The 20,109-nt window shown below is 40.3% G+C and overlaps 1 protein-coding gene across 3 annotated transcripts in view; it reads right to left on the bottom strand.

The window, feature by feature from the left end:
- Nucleotides 1-10,886: 10,886 nt before the first annotated feature.
- Nucleotides 10,887-20,109, bottom strand: part of LOC136872067 (leucine-rich repeat-containing protein 15) — a 444,903-nt gene continuing 435,680 nt past the window's right edge. For all 3 annotated transcript variants that reach the window (XM_067145928.2, XM_067145930.2, XM_067145929.2), the window contains one exon: nucleotides 10,887-12,101. In XM_067145928.2, coding sequence (XP_067002029.2) covers nucleotides 11,017-12,101 — 1,085 coding nt within the window. In that variant the 3' untranslated portion in view covers nucleotides 10,887-11,016. The remainder of the gene's footprint in view (nucleotides 12,102-20,109) is intronic.

Consider the following 20,109-nt stretch of genomic DNA (forward strand, 5'->3'; position numbering starts at 1 on the left):
GTGTTATTACTGAAAAGGTTCAAGCTTGCCTGCCGATGCTGACGTCACAGTATATTCGCAGAACGGTTGTGAGGCCTTATATCTAGGAGGTGTTGCTCTGAACAATGACTGAAGACTCGCTTGACCTGTCCTTGAGAAAAACCCATTCCTACCGCCAGCAGTCAGGCCAGTGCTTGTCCCATGGTTGCACCCTCCACACCGGGTGTCCCAGAATTTAGTCTCCACTAAAAGTTCAAATTAAGTCTACCAGTGTTGGATAACATGGAATGTTGGATAAGCGAAGGTCAGTTGAGCGAGACTCTACTGTAACTTAGTTATGATTGGTGGAAAATGGTAAATAAAAATACAAACACCCTACAGAGTGAGTTTAAACAGTTGTAGAGGAGTGTGAATAGAGGTACGTACCTTTAAAGGCAGTAAAGAATGGTAAAGATCCACTATATTATAACAGAGAAATAAAGAGATTAAGGAGGTGCAGGTTAGAAAGAAATAGAGTAAAGAATGGTTGTGGAAGAAAGGATAGATTGAAGAAACTTACGTGGGAATTGAATTTATCAAAAGAGTCTGTTAAGCATACCATGATTGCAAACATAATTGGAAGTCATATTCATTTTAGGTAAAAGCGGTAAGATATAGGGCAAAACAGATTCCATCATTGGTTCATCAACAGGATCATTGGTAATGAAAAAAAAAGGGAGTTTATATAAATCAATCAATCATCTGTATTTAGGGCTATCACCCAGGTGGCAGATTCCCTATCAGTTGTTTACAACTCGGTCGATGATCTAGATGTTAGGTCCCTTTAAACAACAAACAGTTGTTTACCTAGCCTTTTCTTAAATGTTTTCAGAGAACTTTCCCATTTTATCAAACATTTCCTTCGATAAGTTAATCCAATCCCTTCTTTTGCATTCTATAAATGAATATTTTCCCCAATTTGTCCTCTTGAATTCCAACTTTATCTTCATATTATGACTTCCTACTTTTAAAAGCTCCACTCAAGCTTATTCATCTATTAATGTCATTCCACTCCATCTCCCCACTGAGGATGGTTGCTTAGTTGTACTTCCTCTTTAAACAATAATCACCACCACCATCCACTGACAGCTCAGAACTTACTGCTGAGTTGAGCAGCTTGTCTCCTTACTCCCAAGTCTCCCCTGCCCAAAGTTTGCAATAGTTTTGTAACACTACTCTTGTTGGAAATCCCCAAGAAGAAATTGTGCTGTTTTCCTTTGGATCTTTTCCACTTTTCATATCAAGTAATCCTGTTGTTGGTCCCATACATTGGAATCATAGTGTTATTGGTGTCTTACCAGCGACTTATATGCCCACTCCTTTACGACCTTACTAAAAACTTTAAATACCTGCATGACCCTGTGGAGATATCTCTAACCATTCTTTACAACTTTGTTAATGTGATTACCCCAATGAATATCATTCCTTGTATTAACACTTTGGGTACTTGAGAGTGATTTCCATGGGGTACTATCACCCCGTCAACACAGTAATTAAAATTGAGAAGACTTTTCCCTCTTGGGAAACTTACAACTTGACTTTTCATCTCGTTTACCATCGTACCATTGTCTGCTGTCCATCTCACAACATTGTCAAGATCTTTTTGTAGTCGTTCAGAATCCTCTGACTTATTTACTGCTGTATACAGTACATCATCATCTGCAAATAGCCTTATCTGTGATTACATTTCTCATTCATAAACTGTATATATCTATCAGAAAACTTAAAGGTCCAATAATACTAGTCTGTGGAACCTCCATTTAGTCATTACAGGATCAGATAACGCTTCACTTACTCCATTCTCTGAGTTCTATTTTCTAGAAATATAGCCACCCATTCAGTCACTCTTTTTGTGGTCCAATAGTCCTCATTTTCATCAGTAGTCTCCCATGATCTACCCTATCAATAGCCTTGAATAGGTCAGAAGCAATACAGTCCATTTGACCTCCTGAATCTGAAATATCTGCTAGTCCTATATCTGCTATATCTTTCTGGAATCCTTCAAGTTGACACACACTGGAATAACATTTGTTAAACCCAAACTGCCTTCTATCAAACCAGTTAGTCATTTTGTAAACTTATCTAATATAATCAGAAAGAATGCTTGCCCAGAGCTTACAAACAACACGTGTCAAGCTGCCTGGCTTGTAATTATCTGCTTCCCGTTTATCATCCTATTTCGTGTATCCTTGGGCTAGTATAGCAACTCTCCATTCATTTGGTATTGCTCCTTCATGCAAACAATAATCAAATAAATATTTCAGATATGGCACTATAGCTGAACCCATTGCCTGTAGTATATCCCCAGAAATCTTATAAATTCAAGATGATTTTCTAGCTTCCATCTTTTGTATTATATTTTTTTGGTAAATGTCTTTATTATTATAGGTAAATTTCAGTAATTCACCAGTATTAGTTGTCACCTGTACCTGAACATTATCCTTATACCCAAGTATCTTACATGAATACTTCTCCCTTCTGAAATTCCTCACATATACACTTGTCTTGTTCATCTATGGAATGTCCTTTATTTAATTTTCCAGTTAATTTGTTCAGGGAAGATGGTTACCTAGTTGTACTTCCTCTTAAAACAAAAATCACCACCACCACCTGTTTCTGTTTTAAAGAACCTATACATTAGGGTTATGACTTTTTTGACGTTTTTGTGAGAACATTTTCTTGTGTCATGAAATTATGAAGTTTTGCTCAAAAGTAATGAAAAATGCCCTAATTCTCTTCAGCTTTTTAAAAATCTCACCCCCCAACATGATATTTCTAAAATCGTATTTCAGTCAAACATACAAGGTCACCACCATTCTACTATTAGCTGCGACAGTGAAAGGTCGTGTTTGTGAGTTTCTCCTTCTATTGTGTTGTGTGTGACGTGGTAGTGTTCCCTGGCTTCCCCTGAAGGCAGGCTGAGGTGTACCTTACTCTAACTTAACTGCATAGTGTGGTTCCATAGTGAGTAACTGGAAGTATTGTGCAACTTTGTATTGTACCCTTCCGTCTACCAAAATGTACATTCAAATAGTGTTGTGACAGTTGTTTTACGACGAAGATGAAGCCCTCCACCGGGTGGTGGGGACTCCACAAATGGACCCACTGTGTATCAGTGCAACAATTTGTACCTACAATCTTCGCAGGACTCAGTGGATAGTGAACTTATTGAGGCTCCAGCTGCCTCCCAACCTGCTCAACCAGCCACGGGACAGTCCACGGGACCCCAGCAACGTGCCCTGACGCCAGCCCTACCTCATCAGCACCTCGTATCTTGGCTTTGAGTCAGGAGGACAAAAGGTAAACCAATGCGTTTGAGTAGGATTGGCCTTTCAGGCATTAAACAGATATATGTCTCAATGACAAATAGTTTTGAACCAATTTCAGCCCTACCCACCGGTGGTAGCACCGCGCCTGAGGCATTTGTGCCATGTCCGGTGGAAACCAATAGTGAGCCTGAACCCGGCCATTCGGGTAGTGCCTCCTGGTCCACGCTAGCACCGTTTGTGTCTGATGGGAAAGGGACTGCCAAAAACACAGCTCCTGGTGGGGGATCGATGAGATAGAAGTAGAAACTGCCCACAAGAGAAAATCACTCCCACCTATTGTCTATGATAAAGAACAGTACCAGTGGCATTACCACTGCTTCAAACAACGTTGTACTGGAGAAATAATGGTAATCAACAGCAGAGATGTCCTCAAATTCCACGTTGACAACGAAACTGACTACCAACTGGTCACTAAATATTTTGAGGAGAGGAATGCACAGTTTTTCTCCTACCAGCTTCCCAGCCAACGGCTGCTCAAGGTAATAGCAAGAAACATTATGGTGACGGTACTGACTGGGTACGCAAGGAACTTGAGGAAATGGGTTATGAATCCTGTGATATTTACGAGTTCACCAGGCATGATTCTGCCACCCAGAAAGTTATTCCCCTCAGTGTGATGAGTATAACTTTCCCCAGTGGCGAAAATCACTTTGCTGCCGCCTGCGCCCTCTCCCCGGAGGCACCGGCAAGGTGTGTTAACTACAAGGGTGAACACACTGCCTCCTGGTGAGGATGCACACTCTTTCAACAAGCTGTTGAGCAAAAGAGAACTGCCGAGTACTTAAAAGTTCTGAAAAAGAATGCTTTGCTGCCTTCCAAACAGGTTACTGAAGAGCTCTCTTTTGCGATTGCTGTCGGAGGCATTTCAGTCACTACGTCTACCTCCACTCCTCCCCCCAGTACTGGGACGACCCTACCTGACCTCGGTGGTTTAGCGGACATTATCGATCTGTATAAGCAGATCATTTTCAGTAGACTACTGCCCTTACTAAAGGACACAGCAACCAAACTGAGATCGTGCACTAGCTCTATCGACAAGATAATGGTGCTGATAAATGCTGCTATGCAGTATTTCTCAGCCCCTTAAACAGATGTGACTGACGCTACTGACTTTATGGACTTGACGATTGGTGCATGGAATTGTCAAGGTGTTATCGGTGAGAGGTATGAGCTTGAAGCTTTTATCTCTGACCGTAACATCGATATGATGCTATTGGGTGAAACCTGGCTAAAAGGGCGCGACTCTTTCAAAATAAAAAAATATGGTAGTTTACCGGAAAGACAACTGGAACCAAGGGTGGGGGTGTAGCCGTGCTCGTTAAGGCTAGCCTTACCCATCATGTGCTGGACCCTCTTCCTCATTCCGTCACTAAGCATTGAACTTCGACATCGGAACTACCACTACAGATTATTTGCTGCCTACCTTCCACCTTTGGCCCCCCTCCGTCTTGCAGATTTGTAGGCTTTTTTAGACAAGCCTGCCTATGTACCCACCCTAATAGTCGGTGATCTTAGTTCCAAGTATCGAGACTGAAACTCTAGGATAGTCAAGCTGAAGGGTAGAATCTTAAGTCAGTATATGAGAGATAGTGACATACTGGTATGTGCTCCAACCGAGCCTGCGTTTCTTTGAGGTATGGAACTATGCGTTACATAAATATTGTTTTCCAAATTCACTGTTAGTAGCTGTTAAAGATTCTCCTAAAACCTAATAGCTGAGACAAACACTAACCCACATTCTTCACTTGTGCCATAATTTCCCATAAGATTATGAGTTTAATGAGAAGTGTAGATAGTGACAAATATATCTGTTTTTAAACACCTTGTATTTATAATGTTTTATATGTAAATATTGTATTTTTTATATATTGCTGGAAAATAACTTTTATACTCAGAAATAGTAGTGTGTATTCATTACTCCCCATTCATTATATGACAGTGTTGCAACATTTTTACTTTTAAAAACAGACACACACCATAATGTCAATTGAAAACCTGAAAACTTATAATCTGAATGATCAAAACTGAAGTCCTGTACGAATTAACTGGAACATGGCAATAACACACACACACACACACACACACATATATATACATCAGGTCTGTCTGGCAATCCGATGACCACAAGGGTACAGAAGAAACTGATACAAATATATGCAAATACCTAAAATTACATTCCCCATTCTAATGACAAAATATTTTAAAAGCTGCCATACGAATGGCAGTGCAAAATTTTTAGTGATCTTTCAAAATTTTATGTTTTTCGTCTGTTCATGATGATCATCGTCATCATTTTTTTGCTCCAGCAAGCCAGGTATGGTTGTGTAAAAGCCTCCTCCAGTTTTTTTTTTTTCCATCCGCAGATTTTGTTCATATATGCGGTGCTAGTTTACATCTCTAATTTCAAGGTCCCTGAAAATCTGCTTCTCCCAAACATAAGGTCTTCCTCTTGATCTCTTCTCAGGAACACTGTGGTCAAAGTGTGCAGTCCTTGGTTGGAAGGAGAGAAAAGAGGAAGTCATTAAGATAAGTTTCAGATTTCAAGTATTTAAACTGAAATAAACATAAATGTTTATACATTACTAAATACACAGTTAAAAAAATTAGGGGGACTTGTTTTTGAGCGTATGCCATGCTCCACAAAACAATACCTCACACCCGGGTATATTACCAACTAAACCTGTATTCTTTACCATTGAAGTATACAAAAGAACATCGATGGATTCGCGTTCATTTTCAGAACACAAATGGAAATGTCCAAATAGGGGCGAAAACAAAGTGATAACAGTCCTCCTGGGTGGATTTTTATCACAGTTGGAGAGCTTTAGTATGGTGTATATCCTCCACGAGTATTTATCACAGCTTGGCAACTATGTGGCATGCTTCGTATAAGTCGACAAGGTCACGTTGCGGTATCAGGTCCCATTCTTCAATGAGAGCCTGTTTGAGGTCTTGGAGAGTCTCTGGTGGAACAGGATGTCCACAGACACTTCTGTCAAGCCTATCCCATACATGCTCGATGGGATTAAGGTCGGGACTGATTGCTGGCCATTCCATCTCTTGAATGTCCAGTTCTCGCAAGACAGCTCTGGTGATGCGCTCTACATGAGCCCTGGCATTGTCGTGCACGAGTACGAATTCAGAGCGAACGGCAACCAACACATGCTGTAAGAGTATCTGCTTGATGTACCCCGCAGCGGTAAGAAGGCTTTGGTTTTCTGTATGTATGATTCTTTATTCATAATGACCATAGCATTCCGCTTGTCCACCTTAGTCAAAATTGAATCATTCTCCTTAATTTTCTGTTTCAATGAACCTATTATTTGGTAGTGATATGAAGGAACTCCTTTTTTGTTGTTACTTATTAAATTAGAATGTTTTTTCTTAATATTAAATTTAGTCTCAGTATGGTTCTCGATCAGTAATTTCTGTACTCCATTTTCATCATGACATGTAGTGACTATTTCTATAACATTCCTTTGATTTACGCAATTGGTTTGTCACCATAAGACCAAACTCTGTCGGTGCGACTTAAAGCAAATTTAAAAAAGAAAAAAAATACACAGTTGGTACCACAGTATCTGTTGTTGTGTAAACAGTAATGGCTGCAAGTAAACATTTGTGTATGTAGCCTACAATATCTGTGTTTAGTTATTTCATGTATTTCCCCAGATAGCACTCACATTGCTTGGATACCGAGGTCTTACTTCAACTTACAACAAAATTAAATTCTTTCAAGGTCCACCTATTCAATACAATGACGTTGTATTGTGATTTAATCACATGTCAAATAGTCAAATGGTACTAGTTTCAGCATCTATGTGCCATCATCAGCCTTGAGTACAAATTAAAACAAGATATATATTCCTAAAACACCTAAAACACATTTTAACACATTATAAAATAACATACAATTAATGTGGTGATACATGAAATACGAGAAAATTATGATACAATTGGTGTGATATAAAATTCTTAAAATTCCGGCTGTTCGTTACATAATTCAGTCTGTGTGCATCCGGGATAAGTGAATTTTTACAGTTGTATGCTGTCTATGTGAATGACATTTGTTCCTTTAGATATTAGGTGGTTCCAGGGAAGTTTACTTTGATCATGTAAGATCGTGATGTATTTAGAGATGAATTCCCACTTCAATTTGAACCTGAAGGAGAAAATCGCTAAGTTGGATGTTGGAAGCAATGTATGGAAGTTACTAGAAACATTAGAATCGTTAAATGATGATTGACTCACCTTGAGCAGCATGTGAACGTGTTGTTACACAGACGGAGCCGGACGAAGTGTGTGAGCAACGGTAAAGGAGGCGAGGGGAAGGAAGGAGGCGGAGCACTTACGGGGGAATGGAACTAAGGCGGGGCGAAAGGATGGGGTAGTGGGGGTAATTGACGGGAGTGTGTATTCCGGATTACTTGGAAAATCGAACTGTTTTTCGATAGTTTGGTATTTTTAAGTCAATCGATTAAAAGATCAAAAAGGATATTGGGTTTCTTGTAAATCTCATTTAAATTATAATTGGGGTTAAAATATTGGTCGCAGTTGATGTAACAACTTTCAATGATATTCGTTGTGGGTTCCTTGTTTACTGTTTGAAGAACTTCCATATCTTGTTCAATGTCGGTAAATTTGTGATTAGTGTCGTGCATGGCGGAGAACTTATTGACGTGTTCCGAATATCTAATCATAAAGTTGCGTCCTGTTTGACCTATGTAGGAGCTGCTGCATTCATTGCATTTTAGTCTGTATATTCCAGATTTGGAGTAGATACTGGGGGTATTGATTGATGCAGAGTTGTGTAAAATTTCGGAGGTTCTATTGTTAGTTTTGAATAAAATTCTTACGTCGTGTTTTCGGAAAAGGTTGGTGATTTTGTGGACGTCATTATTATAAGTGAAGGTGGTTGAAATATGAGTTCTTTCTTTTTCTTTTATGAGTTTGGTTTTAGGCCGGTACCTATTTTTGTTTATTATTTGTTCTATAAACTGCCTGTTGTACCCATTGAACTTAGCAATTGCCCTTATGGTATTAAGTTCATTATTAAGATCTTTCTTTGCCATGGGTATGGCGAAGGCTCGATATACCATGCTATTGTATGCTGCACGTTTGTGCATTATGGGATGTATGGAATCTTTGTGTATAGTGTTAGCAGTTTGTGTAGGTTTCCTGTATATTTTGTAAGACAGGCCAGATGTATTTCTAATAATGGTTATATCTAGAAAATTGATTGCTTTATTGGTTTCTGACTCTAGTGTGAATTTAATGTATGGGTCAATATTATTCAAGTCTTGAAGAGTGGATTCCGCGTTCTTGATTGATTCATCCATAATGACGAATGTGTCGTCCACGTATCTAGCCCACATGAGAATATTTGGAAAGTTGTTATTATTGATTTTTGTATGTTCTAAGTTATCTAAATAAATATTAGCCAAAATTCCTGATGAAGGTGATCCCATCGCCAGTCCATTCTGTTGATATATAATTTTGTCGAAAACAAAGAAATTATTGTTGATGACCAGGTTTAGAAGCTGAATGAAATCTTGTATTTCTAGTTTGCTAAGAGAACTATATTTACTTAGATTATTTTCAATGATTTTTGGAAGTTTAGAAATTGGTATGCTCGGGTCCATATTTTCTATATCAAAGGAGTGGAGGGAGTGGTTAGGTTGTAGGTTTATAATAATGGTTTATAATAGGTTTATAATAATGACGTCCACAAAATCACCAACCTTTTCCGAAAACACAACGTAAGAATTTTATTCAAAACTAACAATAGAACCTCCGAAATTTTACACAACTCTGCATCAATCAATACCCCCAGTATCTACTCCAAATCTGGAATATATAGACTAAAATGCAATGAATGCAGCAGCTCCTACATAGGTCAAACAGGACGCAACTTTATGATTAGATATTCGGAACACGTCAATAAGTTCTCCGCCATGCACGACACTAATCACAAATTTACCGACATTGAACAAGATATGGAAGTTCTTCAAACAGTAAACAAGGGACCCACAATGAATATCATTGAAAGTTGTTACATCAACTGCGACCAATATTTTAACCCCAATTATAATTTAAATGAGATTTACGAGAAACCCAATATCCTTTTTGATCTTTTAATCGATTGGCTTAAAAATACCAAACTATCGAAAAACAGTTCGATTTTTCCAAGTAATCCGGAATACACACTCCCGTCAATTACCCCCACTACCCCATCCTTCCGCCCCGCCTTAGTTCCATTCCCCCGTAAGTGCTCCGCCTCCTTCCTTCCCCTCGCCTCCTTTACCGTTGCTCACACACTTCGTCCGGCTCCGTCTGTGTAACAACACGTTCACATGCTGCTCAAGGTGAGTCAATCATCATTTAACGATTCTAATGTTTCTAGTAACTTCCATACATTGCTTCCAACATCCAACTTAGCTATTTTCTCCTTCAGGTTCAAATTGAAGTGGGAATTCATCTCTAAATACATCACGATCTTACATGATCAAAGTAAACTTCCCTGGAACCACCTAATATCTAAAGGAACAAATGTCATTCACATAGACAGCATACAACTGTAAAAATTCACTTATCCCGGATGCACACAGACTGAATTATGTAACGAACAGCCGGAATTTTAAGAATTTTATATCACACCAATTGTATCATAATTTTCTCGTATTTCATGTATCACCACATTAATTGTATGTTATTTTATAATGTGTTAAAATGTGTTTTAGGTGTTTTAGGAATATATATCTTGTTTTAATTTGTACTCAAGGCTGATGATGGCACATAGATGCCGAAACTAGTACCATTTGACTATTTGACATGTGATTAAATCACAATAAAACGTCATTGTATTGAATAGGTGGACCTTGAGAGAATTTAATTTTGTTGTAATTCCACTTCAATGCGGAACCAATGAAATTCATAACTATAAGCTTACTTCAACTTGTCGTGCTGTATTGTAAGATGCTAGACACTAGTGTACACTTAAAAAACATTTATATTATCTGTAGTCCCTCTCAAACTGTCATCCCCCTGCGGGTGGTGGCAGTAGAATAACACCCACGGTATTCCCTGCCTGTTGTAAGAGGTGACTAAAAGGGGCTTTCAACTTGGGAGCATGGGTTGGAAACCATGGAGCCCTTAGCTGTGTCCTGGCATTGCTTTCATTTACTTGTGCCGGACTCCTCACTTTCATCTATCCTATCAGACCTCCCTTGGTCAACTCCTCTTCGTTTCCGACCCCAGTGGTATTAAGTGCCGAAGGCTAGGGAGTCTTTTGTTTTCGTGCCCTTCTTGGCCCTTTGCCCAATACCCTCATTTTTTAAAGTTTTGGATCCCTTCCATTTTTTCTCTCTGATTAGTGTTATATAGAGAATGGTTGCCTAGTTGTACTTCCTCTTAAAACAATCACCACCACGTATGCTGCTGTTTTGATATAATGTATGTTGTCCAATACATACAATGTAAGTTTATAGACACCAGTCTGTTTCAATTGAATAACTCTTATATTGTTAATAACAAAATGCCTTGTTTTAAAGTGTAAAATATGTTTATTTCAACTGGAAATGTAATGTACAATAATTTAACAATATCATGGGATTCACTCTGATGCAAAGTAATCTAACAGTCACATAAGCTAGAGTCTAGTAGTTAGTTGCTACAGTCGAGTTGTGGCCTGGAGTTTGACATAACGAGAATGCTGGTGCTCATCCTGAGGACCAGCAAGGAAACACTGATGAGTCGGGAGTTGCTTTGGTCTTCGAAATATCCTCCGAGACACTATGCAGAGCCCTACCACAAAAGAACTTAATGCCACAAAGGCCACTGCTATAGCTATACTCAGTCCACCAAGAACGTTTGAATTGGTAAATTTTTCGACTGTTGTACATCGAGCCCTTGGGCTTGTCATCGGGATGTCTCCGATAGTAGCACACACTCTGTAGGGGCTCTTGGGAAGTCCTCTTAAAGTTGTTTTGGGGTGGGAACAGTTAAGGTGCTCCTTTGCTGTAAGGGAATCGGATGCATACACTGTTACAGTAAGAATGCAGTGGGAGTGCATCAACAGCTGATCTCGTACCTGCACCGCTATAGCTATAGTCCCTGGTGCAGTAATATTCACATGGAGATCAGCAATATGGACGCCGGTAGGAAGTGGCTGAGGTTGTGTTTGGGGATGGGATGTAGGCATGAGGGGAATAATGTCACTACAACCCCAGTCTAACATCAGTTCGTCTGATTCTGAGCCACCACCTTCCAGTAATAACACACAGTAACGGTAGTTATTCCCTTGCTGCAAGGCTAATCGTGTTAAAGGTGTGATAAGTATTCTCGGTTCTTCTAATTGTGAAGAGTTGCAGTTCAGTGGTATAGATTCAAGGAGCACTTCGTGCATGCCCATTTCTTCGTACACTATCAGAGAGTTGCATGCATAAGGAATGGCACTGGCTTCCACGTTCCACGTCAAAGTGATCTTGGAACCATCGTATTGGAAAGTGTGTAAAGTTGCTTTTGCATCAGAGCCAGGCATTTCAACTTCTAGAGGTTCTTCTGGAGGAGCGAGGTCGATGGTTTCCTCTTCTCCGCACTGCAAGTCCCCAGGAGGCACCTCTACCAAGTGTCCATTCTCCAAGGAAGGAGGCGTCACACATACGGCTGATTCACGGTCGGAAGCAGGTATCTGACTAGAGTTGGAGAGCCAAGAAGCGAACTCCGACAAACTGCAGTCGCAGTTCAGTGGGTTATCTGCAAGCAAAGGGACATATCTTAAGTAAACAGAAAGGTGTTTCAAATCATAAAATATGTAGAAACTTAGGAACACATGATAGGACAAATACAATGACAAGTCAGCACGGGAAGAGGGAACAGGAGAAAGAGGAGACAAGGACAATCTCCACTTCTTCACATGCTGCTGTCTTTCCTCATCAATCACATGTTCTTCTGTATCTATTTAATTCCAGCCCGTTCCCCTGTGGATAGGAGAGTAGAATACTTCAGGCAAGTTCTCGAGTTTAGTTGAACAAGTAATTTATGGATGTAAGGTTTTTCTGAGTCTTTGTAAAGGAGTACGTTGATGTAATATCACAAGCTTCCATCAAAATCTAAATTAAACTCAGGATATCACCACTAATGAGGGAGAAAAGCAATCATTTGTGTTGCTTAAGATGGGTTTGCGACTCACTTTGAATGAACACTCTTGTTCATTTTCACTTACACTGATTTCTACAATCAGATGCCATTCACCCATGTCTTCTCAGTTTCTGACTGATAACCTTGTAATTTTCCTCAGTGCACAATCAATCAATCACTCACTCAGTCATTTAACACCATTTATATAACACAGTACCGGGCGAGTTGGCCGTGTGCGTAGAGGCGCGTGGCTGTGAGCTTGCATCCGGGAGATAGTAGGTTCGAATCCCACTATCGGCAGCCCTGAAGATGGTTTTCCGTGGTTTCCCATTTTCACACCAGGCAAATGCTGGGGCTGTACCTTAATTAAGGCCACGGCCGCTTCGTTCCAACTCCTAGGCCTTTCCTATCCCATCGTCGCCATAAGACCTATCTGTGTCGGTGCGACGTAAAGCCCCTAGCAAAATATAACACAGTGATTCATAAAGAAGGTAACACTTAAGAAACAATACAACAAGTGACATCTGGTAAACCAAGCAAGTTGGCTACTTGGTTTGAGTCACGTAGCTGTAAACCTGCATTCTCTCAGCGGTTCTGAAGATGGTTTTCCATTTTCACACTGGGCAGTACGTTGATTACCATCACGGATGCTTCCTTCCCAGTCATAGACTTTGTCTATCCTATCGTCGTTGTAAGACGTGTGTGTGGTGGGGTAATGTAAAACAAATAATATTATAAAAAAAGTAAAAAAGAAAATGCTTATATGTAATGGTTTCATATGCCAAAGCCAATATAATGGAAATTGAACATTAGAAAATAGGCTATTCTGGCACTTCTGGATTTCTATTTTGAACACCGAGTAGTTTACCTATGTACTACTACTACTACTACTACTACTACTAAAATGTTTTCATTCCTCGCCTGAAAGGGAAGGCGGGCCTCTTAGACAGTGACACTGTCTCTCAGGCCGGGAGATTTTCGGTGAAGGAGATGTGCGGGGAAGGTGAGAGGGTTGGTGGCCGTGGCCTGTACTAGGAACTGTCCCAACCATAGAAAACAATTCTCAAGAGAGCCGATGGTGGGGACCAGCCCCTTTCCGTCTCCTGAAGACAGACGTAGAGCCACGGTAGAGCTGTGGCCACCCCTCCTCTGCTCGGTTGGCCAGTCCTAGTGCAAAGCTGTCCAACTATGGACCAGCCGTGACCACTCTGCATCTGCTAACGTTACCTACATGAATAGAACTTTTCTAAAACTCAAAATAATGTACTTTCATAGATGGAATGCCACAGTAATGAAGGGATTTTTCTCATGTGGCCTTGGATAATAGTGAGTACTAACCATTTATTTATTTATTTATTTATTTATTTATTTATCGTATAGCAAACATGCAGTGAAAATACATAGCCTATTTCCAGTCATTCGATAGGATCAGGAATGGAATGAATGAACCCCCCATATAGCGGCGAGAATAGGAACTGTGCTGGCTGCACTCCTGCAATTTGCTTTACGTCTCACCGACATTGATAGCTCTTATGGCGACGATGGGATAGAAAAGGGCTAGGAGAGTGAAGGAAGCGGCCATGGCCTTAATTAAGATACAGCCCCAGCATTATGTAAGCACTCCTCTGGGGCAATGATCAATAACTGAGAGATGAAATGAAGTGATATTGGGGAGTGTTGCTGGAATGAAAGATGACAGGAAAAACTGGAGTACCAGGAGAAAAACCTGTCCCGCCTCTGCTTTGTCCAGCACAAATCTCACATGCAATGACCGGAATTTGAACCACTGAACCCAACAGTGAGAGGCTGGCACACTGCCGCCTCAGCCATAGAGGCTCTCCAATACATGCAGCAATAGTATAAATTTAAAATCGAACAAAATATTTAGAATGTGTACGAATATGCTTGGAAAGCGAAGAACAAAATGCTTAAATTTGTAGATCCAGTGACTCTATCCATTGAATGGCAGATTGTGTTGCAAAAAAGAAAGTTGGATGCTTCTCTTTTGCATATTCAAGTTCTCCACTCATACGTGCTGTGTTGAATAGATTAAGAAAGAACACCACAGTCACACAGGGGTGTGTGAATTTTACCCTCTTGAAGAGAGATTCTGCACAGATTCCCTGATTGGTATGGGTCCTATAAGTGCAGTCTTCTTCTTGGAAGATCAAACCCAAAAATGGATATATTACCTTCTACGAATGATCCATGCAGAATACCAACTGTAAAAAATATGTTAATTTTGTAATGGTGAAGCAAAAGCCTGTGGGTACAAAGGAATGAATTGCTATGTTATTTTTGCTTTGAATGCCACCTCACATCCAAACATGTAAAACAGCCTAAATTAGTTTAGCGACGCAGCCAGGGGAGAAAAAGTGAATTTTCAGACGTATTACTTTACAAAAATTGAATTTGGTGAGATATTGATGGTGAAATGGTTCAAGGAGCTGTTTATAATCTATTCGTATGTCTATATTAGTGTAAAAAGAAGATTCTTCATGGAATAGTGCAGTTTAAGAGTGAAAGATGTTATGAATTAATTTTTTAATGGTGCTTAATTGTATATGTAAGTGATAAAAAATGTAGTTGATTAGTTCCATTTATACAAATACTGTACTATGTGGTGTGCTCTAATAGTCCATGTGAAAAATGTAGTACCTCCCACATTCAGTTATGCTGTGTGTGCAGCTTGTATCACTCAGTCTAGTGAAATTATTTTAAAATGCAGCGTAACCGCCATTACAACAATGCACGTTTTGCAGTGATGTATTTTTAAAATTTAAATGTTGAATTGATTGATTGATTGCTTGCTTGATTGATTGATTGATTGATGCAATTTATGATATGAACTGCTATACCGTTGTAAACCCTCCACTCCTTTAATTCCTTTAATCTAATTCAAGAATTGAAAGCAATTCAAACAACAATCAATCAATCCATCCTGATCTGCATTTAGGGCAGTCGCCCAGGTGACAGATTCCCTATCTGTTGTTTTCCTATCCTTTTCTTAAATGTTTTCAAAGAAATTGGAAATTTATTGAACATCTCCCTTGGTAAGTTATCCCAATCCCTAACTCCCCTTCCTATAAATGAATATTTGCCCCAATTTGTCCTCTTGAATTCCAACTTTATCTTCATATTGTGATCTTTCCTAGATGTAGATGTGTGTCGGTACTGGTGTACCGGTACGCATCACCTATTCTCGGAATGGAGCAGTGACAACCTGCTCCAGGAGTCTCTTCTCTACCTGTCAACTGCTACTGTGACAGTGTTGAGCTGCAACTAGCAGTTTGCTGCTACCGGTCCACTGCCACTGTGACAGTGTTGCGCTGCGACTCTCAGTTTGCTGCTACCGGTCCACTATGTGACAGTCTTGCACTGCGACTCTCAGTTTGCTGTACCGGGAAGTGTTGTTACTGCTATTCGCAAATGGTCCAGTGATCCAGCCATCGTTGTCCCGTACCGTTAGGGAGGTTGTGACAAGAACAGGATGGAGAAATACCGGTATGGTGTTCATTATTTCATGTGAACGAAAGAAATCCACAGTAATCTACTTCAACACTGAAACGCTTCTAAAAATAATAATAATAATACATTATTAATAATAATAATAACATTATTATTATTATTGTGATTATTATTAAGGGGCTGCCTGGCCGAGGCGGTAAAGGTGTGCTCGGTTCGCCCGGAAGGAAGTCGTAAAATTTAAGAAACGAGATTTCCACTTCCGGAGATGCATATGGTCCTGAGGTTCACTCAGCCTACACCAAAAATGAGTACCAGGTTAATTGCTGGGGGCAAAGGCGGCCGGGCGTAGTGACTTGACTTTGCTTTGCTTTGCTTGATTATTATTAATGGTTGTTTTTCTTAACATAGTTAAAGTATGGTCAAACGTCATTTTTGATACTGTAACTAAGCATTTAATCTGGCGAATATGATCAGTGTCCGCCTGCCTCTGTTCTGTAGTGGTTAGTGTGATTAGCTGCCACCCCCGGAGGTCCGGGTTCGATTCCCGGCTCTGCCATGAAATTTGGAAAGTGTTACGAGTGCTGGAACGGGGTCCACTCAGCCTCGGGAGCTCAACTGAGTAGAGGTGGGTTCAACTCCCACCTCAGCCATCCTGGAAGTGGTTTTCGGTGGTTTCCCACTTCTCCTCCAGGCAAATGCCGGGATGGTACTTAACACGGCCGCTTCCTTCCCTCTTCCTTGTCTATCCCTTCCAATCTTCCCATCCCCCCCACAAAGCCCCTGTTCAGCATAGCAGGTGAGGCCGCCTGGGCGAGGTACTGGTCATCCTCCCCAGTTGTATCCCTTGACCCAGAGTCTGAAGCTCCAGGACACTGCCCTTGAGGCGGTGAGGTGGGATTCCTCGCTGAGTTCTAGGGAAAAGCCAACCCTGGAGGGTGCGCAAATTAAGAAAGAATATGATCAATGAACATTTTAAATCCTCAACACTGAATACCGTACTTTTTAAAGCGTCAGATGTTTCAAAATGATTCTCAGCGATCTCTAGAACAATATTATAGGTCATTCACAGGTCAGAATCTTAGGTAAGAATTGCACACAAAATGCTTTCATTATCCGAGTTGGGAAGTAATTGGGTAAAAGTAATCGGATTACTTGTAACGATTACATTCATAGCAAATTTTACTTGTAATCTTTACGTGTTACAAAAAGAAGTAATTCTTAGTTGTAATTTACTTCTTGAAATAAAATTGCTGGCTTTCTAGCCCCAACTTGGCAGATTCGATCCTGGCTCAGTCCAGTGGTATTTGAAGGTGCTCAAATACATCAGCCTCATGTCGGTAGATTTATAGGCACGTAAAAGAACTGCTGCGGGACTAAATTCCGGCACCTCGGCGTCTCCGAAAACCGCAATAGTAGTTAGTGGGACGTAAAGCAAATATGATTATTATTAGTAAATTTACTGGCAAGTTAAAGAACTCCTGCAGAACAAAATTCCGGCACCTCGGCGTCTCCTAAAACCGTAAATGTAGTTATTGGGACGTAAAACAAAATAACATTATTATGTATGTAATTATTAATCGAAGGTAAAAAATATTTTCGAGTCTTTCGACCTACCACCAGTGTGCCATTAACGAATCAGGCGTGATCATGACATCATCGAAGAACAGAGCAAATCGTGCATCCCCTGGATACGTAAGCCTCCTATGCTTGTACCGGCAGCGTGTCACTGCGTTCTGCGTGCTATGCCATGCTCCTCCGCTCTATCTGTGGCTGGACCGGCAACGTGTCACTGGAGCAGTTGGAGCAGTGACGCCTTATATCTGGACCGTCACACCTCTACTGACACTAGTATGCTTGTTTTTTCTTTCTTTTTTTTACGGGGGGCTCCCCCGCCGTGACCATCGACTCAATCTACATGGCCTCCGACATGCTATTAATTTCTAAGAAGAAAGAGATAGCAGGGAAGAGTGGGAAGTGATACAAGGAGTATTGCTTGGACTCGTGTATACCGCTGTTAAGAGCAGATTACTCTATTCCGTCGATAACTAGAGATGGCAAACGAATATCGATATATCGGAAATATCGATATTTTGCGATGGAAATATCGATATATTGACATCGATATTTTGAGGTCCGATATATTGTCGATATTGATATTCTGTGCCCACAATATCGATATTACTGTTTAATTTAATTCTTTTGACTACGATTTGATTATTTTTCAGACCGTTTCAACATTTGCATGCTACAGTTACGAAATTTGAATTTTCATTTCTCAATTCACTTCCGTAAATACACCGATAATATCACGTTAGCTAGGCAATACTTGAGCAGAGAGACTGTATTCAAAGGCCGGTATTTAACACCATCTTTATTCTTTATTCAAAGAGTTATTTCATTCCTGCCCGTAAGGGGCAGATGGGCCACCAGCTAAACATGTAGCGCTCTGGCCGGTGAGTGAGTACATAAGAGTAGAATTTTGGAACACATACATAGAAGTATGTCTCGTACATACTGAAAACAAAACATAATCAAATACAGATTGAAACAGAGAAAATATAAAACATACACAAGTATATAACAAGGAAATATTATATGATTTCTTCCATGCCAGTCTATTTTTCATTGATTTCGGTTGGCACACAAAGTATAAACGCACAACACATCGTACTGAGAGAGAAATGTCTTCAGTTCATCTTGACGTACGATACGAAAAACACTATGGTGGAAGCAGAAAGAAATGGACGAACACTAGGGAAACAATGAGGACGCGAAAAACACAGAATGATTGAAAATGAACACGGCTAGAGATGGCACTGGTAGTGTCGTAAAGCACTCAGACACAGGGGCGGCCGTACCTTATGTGCTGAAGTGCTGCAGCACACTGCCTGTTGGAAAAATAAATTCGTTTAAAAATATTATCTACAATCAAATGCGGTGCATTGAAAAAGACGTCAGCCAAAGAATAGGAAATTATTCAACTCCCCCCACAACCAGTTAACTACTGGTGCGCTCCACGCCGGGTGCTGTTCGACCACAGCTCAGCGAGAATTTCTAAGCTTTTAGCCCGGAACCAGGAACTCTGCCGTTTGCGCATGCGTGCCCAACGTTTCCGATACAAAGAGAATGTGTTCCGATAGGTTGTGGAAACAACAGCCAAGACATCACTTCACAGCGATTCTTCGTTCGACCACAGTCACACTTGCATTACGACCGATATGAGAAGGTGGCAGGTGGCACCCTCTTGACTCGGCGGTAGTATTTAAGAGGGGACCGCTCAAAGCAAACGGGAAAACAAAATACTGTAGAGCTGTTCCCGCCAAGTCTTTTAATACCAAAGAAGATAGAATACCACCAACTTGCCTATTCCATAGCCACATTTGTAAATCGATTAACTATAAAAATTGTACTTTTTATGTTGTCAAAATAAGGACATGATATTGTGCTTTTCTTTAATTAAAAATGTCTAGTTTATAAATGTCACTATAAAAACATAACATGTTATTTTGCATTACGCCGTTGCTGGTTTATTTCAATGATGTTCGTAACATTGGGAAGTTCTGATTTTTTGCGCTCACACCAAGTATTTGAGTTCGTGAATATTTAGCCATTGCAGGTGTTATTGTGTGTTTAATTATATATTTTTATAGTTTCTTTTATGAGGAATGTGTATATGTATTGGGTTGTTTGCGTGTTTGTTCAGTGTTGAAAACTCAGTGGAGAGCTTCTTGAAAACCACATACCGGTATGTTTCTAAATATTTTAAATTTTGGAGTGGGGATGGGTTACAGCACACAACTGATTTTCTGCACCAGCCGCCAATGCTCAGACACAGATACTGGAGGCCGGTACCACTGCCGCGAGGAACATCATAATATCCAGTAAAAGAAAAGTTAGAATAAAAAGGCAGTGGGACAGAGGGGTAAGTTACGTGATGGGGTGGGGAAAAGGTAAGAGATAGCAGGAGAGCGGTCATTATTAAGGATAGCGGTGGCAAGAGGAGAAAGGTTGAGGGCTTCTTTAATCGCAGAATGATTGATGGCTAGGGCAGATTGTAAGTATTTGAGAGGAAGATCATGGACATGAGTAAGGATGGTGAGGAAAGAATAAAGAGGTTGGAAGTCAGCACAAGGGGTGTCAAAGGGGAGATGGTAAG

The sequence above is a fragment of the Anabrus simplex genome, chromosome 4, assembly GCF_040414725.1.
Source record: "Anabrus simplex isolate iqAnaSimp1 chromosome 4, ASM4041472v1, whole genome shotgun sequence".
Classification (NCBI taxonomy): domain Eukaryota; kingdom Metazoa; phylum Arthropoda; class Insecta; order Orthoptera; family Tettigoniidae; genus Anabrus; species Anabrus simplex.